Source organism: Palaemon carinicauda, chromosome 9 (assembly GCF_036898095.1).
Source record: "Palaemon carinicauda isolate YSFRI2023 chromosome 9, ASM3689809v2, whole genome shotgun sequence".
NCBI lineage: Eukaryota > Metazoa > Arthropoda > Malacostraca > Decapoda > Palaemonidae > Palaemon > Palaemon carinicauda.
The window spans coordinates 133,031,758-133,036,757 of record NC_090733.1 but is presented as its reverse complement, the minus strand read 5'-3'; the positions used below and the strand labels follow the sequence as shown (position 1 = coordinate 133,036,757).

Below are 5,000 nucleotides of genomic sequence, written 5' to 3'. Positions count from 1 at the left end.
CTAGCAGTACCAGCCAAACTCTGTTGAGTCCCTTGTCAGGCTGGGAGGAACGTAGAGAGAGGTCCCCTTATCTGTTTCATTTGTTTGATGTCGGCTACCCCCCAAAATTGGGGAAAGTCCCTTTGTATATGTATGTATGATGATGTAGGTTTTTCAACCTATGATGGTATAGGTTTTTTAACCTATGCTGGTGTAGGTTTCCATCCAAGGAAAAGTCAAATAAAGCTGCATTGTATTTAGTCGCTTTCATGTGTAAATCCTAACCGGATTTGGTATTAATTTTGAAAATAGATAGGAAATTAAAATAAATTCCTTAACAAATGTTTTTAATGAGAGATATTACTTCATTAAATTTCTACAAAATATTAATTGATTTTTTGTATTTGCAAGTGTTGTTAAAGCACAGATAGCAAAGCTAAGATGACGGGGAGAAGGTGTTGATTTTTACAAGGCCAATAGTTCTATTTGGCCTTGGATTTTTACTTTGTATTCATCATAAATATAAGAAATACCGTAGGGATTCATTAAATGTTCTGCGAGACAGCAGAAAATAAAATTTTCCAAATGAAAAATTCTCGATTAAAAGTATTTCCTGTTTATGCATCCCGTTATTCTTTCGAATTTGCTTTACTCTATTTTGATCTATTCCAGATTAAGTGTTTTCAAATGTTTACGGTTTTTGTGAAAAATTAAGAAATTATAAGTTCCAATGAGTACTCACCTTGATAAAGATTGGTTCTGTTTAGACCGGAGCAGCTCTGTGGAAAGAAAATATTATTATTTACGTTTATATGTGTCAAGGACGGTTGTATTCTATCGTTCTGATGGGCTACTGTTAATTAAAGAAAGGGTTTATAAACACACACATAAGTTGTATATAGACACGCGCACACACACACACACACACACACATATATATATATATATATATATATATATATATATATACATTATATATATTTTTTTAATGTATATATGTAATATATATTTATAATATCTATCTATCTATCTATCTATATATATATATATATATATATATATACATATATATATATATATATATATATATATATATATATGTATATATATATATATATCTATATACATATATATATATATATATATATATATATATATATCTGTGTGTGTGTTTCTGATTTTTTCTACGAAGCTGGTATGTAATCTTTTGAAATGTATAAAGTTAGTAAACTAACAACTTAGTATAAAACGCTAATGATTTTAGTGATTTCAGTTATTCGACAATATGAATTTTTGTAATCAATAACCACAGATATAATTCATTCACATCATATGAAGTATGATTCCTAATGTAAAGTTTCTTTGTAATACCTGTCAAGTGACAATGGATGTTAAACATATTTTAGTCGATTGTCCTGTTTTTAATCTTCAGAGGAGGACACATTTACTCCAGGACAAACCTTTAAGAGATATACTGGGGGAAAACTGTAATACCCTGAACTTGAGAAAATTTATACAAAGTATTGGGTTATATTACGAGCTATTATTGATTTTATTAATTCATTCATTTATTTTACCCTTTTAATCCCTATTTATTTCACATCTAGATTTTATTGTATGAAAGTGTTACGATTTGTATTAAAGGTTAAAATGATACTAAATGGTGTGAGTGTACAGATATGATTGAATGATTTTCGTTATATAGCGCTGAATGGCCTTTGATGCCCCAGTGCTTGGCTTAATGCCTAAATCCTATATTCAATTCAATTCACCTAATGTAAAGTTTTCATTATCAGATAGATTTCTCTTCTAGAGTGAATTTTCAGACTATATAGTATCTTGCTGTATATATTTTTTCTTTCACTTCGCAGACAATATTTTTTTTATCGGTCTTTGTTCTACGCGGAAACATTGTTTGAATACTAATTCAGATGTTCCATTTTGAAACAGATTTTCGATGAATACTAATTCAGATGTTCCATTTTGTAACAGATTTTCGATGAATACTAATTCAGATGTTCCATTTTGTAACAGATTTTCGATGAATACTAATTCAGATGTTCCATTTTGAAACAGATTTTCGATGAATACTAATTCAGATGTTCCAGTTTGTAACAGATTTTCGATACTTCCCATCGGTTTTTATGATTAAACACACCTTTTCGACGTTTCTGAATAACATCTTTATGACTTTTATAGAGAAATGAAAGTCTTTTTTTACCATCTTAGAATTTGGTTTAATGGGAACCCTGTTTGAAAGGAACAACTCTTCCATTATATATAAGATCTCACTTTTAGTTTCATAAGGCCTCTATTTTATATTGGCGTTTAGGAACTTTGATCGGCTCGGCAATTATACATAGTATTGATTAACGAACGAAGCAATTTATTTCAAAGTTTAAGATGACGAAAGTATAATTTCGTGTGGCTTATTTTATTTATCCATCGAGTTGTGAATCTAGTCAAATCCAGTCGCTTAGGGGATTTTGGTATCAAGTTTAGTTGGTTGTAAAACATGCTTTCTGTAATTTTAACACCAGCCACCCGTTGAGATACTACCGCTAGAGAATTAAGGGGTCTTTTCTGGCCAGACAATACTACATTGGATCCTTCTCTCTGGTTACGGTTCATTTTCCCCTTGCCTACATATACACCGAATAGCCTGCCCTATTCTTTATAGTCTCCTCTGTCCTCGTACACCTGACAACACTGAGGTTACCAAACAATTATTCTTCTCTCAAGGTGTTAACTACTGCACTGTAATTGTTCAGTGGCTACTTTCATCTTTGTAAGGGTAGAAGAGACTCTTTAGCTATGGTAAGCAGCTCTTCTAGAAGGACACTCCAAAATTTATTCATTGCTCTCTAGTCTTGGATAGTGTCATAGCTTCTGTACCATGGTCTTCCACTGTCTTGGATTAGAGTTCTCTTGCTTGAGGGTACACTCGGGCACACTATTCTTTTGTATTTCTCTTCCTCTTGTTTTGTTAGAGTTTTATATAGTTTATATAGGGTATATTTATTTTAATGTTGTTACTCTTAGAATATTTTATTTTTCCTTGTTTCCTTTCTTCACTGGGCTATTTTCCCTGTTGGAGCCCCTGAGCTTATAGCATCCTGATTTCCAACTACGGTTCTAAATTAGCTAATAGTGATAATAATAATAATAAATATCAGTCATTAAGGATTGTGTAACTCTATAGAGCAAATATTTTATATTAATGGAAGAACATTTGTATATGGCAAATTTGGTTGTATTACTTTTTCAGAAATATTCCCGTTTGGAAAACATTTTGTAAAACGAGAAATGTACCAAATAACAGTAGAATTCTGGTACAAATCCGGATTCCTATAAAGTGCAATTGAGAAGAGGCTGTACATATTGTATTTCAGTGCTATAACATTCGATTCTGTTATTTTTATCGTATTTTGTAAATATTTTAAATATTTCAGCATCAGTCATTCATCGTTGACACGGTTTTTAATCCCTACATAACTACAAAAATATTTCGAAAATACTGTAAACGTTTAATGTTTCAAAGTCTTTTGACGAATATTTTGCTCTGCTGAGTGATATGGATTTTAAAGGGAATATGGAACATAAACTTATGTATTTAACAACATTGTCAAGTTTTTACTATTCCAAAATACATTGGCTTGAATTTCAGGAAAGTATCTGTTTTGATAATGCATATTTTTTGTTGTACTTTTATATTATTCTTAATACAAGATCAATAGTCACAATGTTTATTAAAAAAAAAGAAGAACAATATTGCTTCGAAAAAGCAATTCTAAAGTAGTTAATATTACGATATTGGTATAAAGATAAAATATTCTTTTTGAATAAAGTTGTTGTACCACTGACACTCGTGCATTTTTTTTGGGGGGGGGGAGGGGGGGGTGTTTGGGGAGTGGCAGTTGGGCATTGGATAGTTATATTGGTATACACACCGTGGTCTCAGCGCAGCTCTTTTTTTTTTTTTTTTTTTTTTTTTTTTTTTTTTTTTTTTTTAAATGGCCGATACGGAAAATATACTTAAGTACATAGTGTTATAACATTTTGTGATTAAATTTATGGATCATCTATAACCGTATGTTTAAGTTCTGGGTATTCTGTTGTATCTTATATCTTTTTTTTTTTAATAAGTCAAGGATCCTTGAGTGACCTAAAAGCTTCTAAGAATCACTCTTCTGAGAAGAATCTCTTGAAAATGTCGATCTAACCCTATCCAAATTGCCTTTGATCTATTTTGATGTGTGAGAGGTCCTTCAATGACCTTAACAATTCTAAGAATCATTCTCCAGAAAGTAAATACTTGAAAGGCTGGGTTGTCTTTAGCTACCTTGAGACTTTTACTATATTTACTATATTTATAGTATTATATTATGATTATAAGTGGCTTCGGAAATCATGCTTACTATTTAGAAAAAAAATCTTAAAATTGGATATACTACATGTATTCTCTCTCTCTCTCTCTCTCTCTCTCTCTCTCTCTCTCTCTCTCTCTCTCTCTCTCTCTCTCTCTCTCTCTCTTCTTTTTTTTTTTTTTTTTTTTTTTTTTTTTTTTTTTTTTTTTTTTGGCGGCGGCATTTAGAGGTTTAGATGCCACTCATGAATTGTAGAGGCAAGGGGCAATGACATTGCCCTGGAGACTGACCATACATATGATTATCACCCAAGCCCCTTCTCTATCCAAGTCAAGCCAGGACCAGGGAGGGCCAGGCAGTGGCCGTTGCTATGGTAAACCAACAGACTCCCTAAAACTCCCCATACCTATCTCGCAAGGATACTGAGGTTGCAGACACTAAAGGAACTAACTAGTTTGAGCGGGTCTCGAACTGTTACGACTAGGTCACCACAACCTTAAAGGTACATTTAAGTTACATTAATTATGGTTTTGCGCTTTTAATTATAGGAACAAATATAGTCAATCATGTGCCAAATCTTTATTGAAAACGATTTACTTTTGTATTGATGACTATGAAATTGATTTATCCCTTGACGAGAAGTTTTATTTATTT

The 5,000-nt window shown here is 31.7% G+C and overlaps 1 protein-coding gene across 2 annotated transcripts in view; it reads right to left on the bottom strand.

Annotated features, from left to right (window-relative positions):
- Window positions 1–5,000, bottom strand: part of LOC137646877 (carbonic anhydrase-related protein 10-like) — a 142,468-nt gene that overhangs the window by 7,487 nt on the left and 129,981 nt on the right. For both annotated transcript variants that reach the window (XM_068379946.1, XM_068379947.1), the window contains exon 9: window positions 722–758. In XM_068379946.1, coding sequence (XP_068236047.1) covers window positions 722–758 — 37 coding nt within the window. The remainder of the gene's footprint in view (window positions 1–721; window positions 759–5,000) is intronic.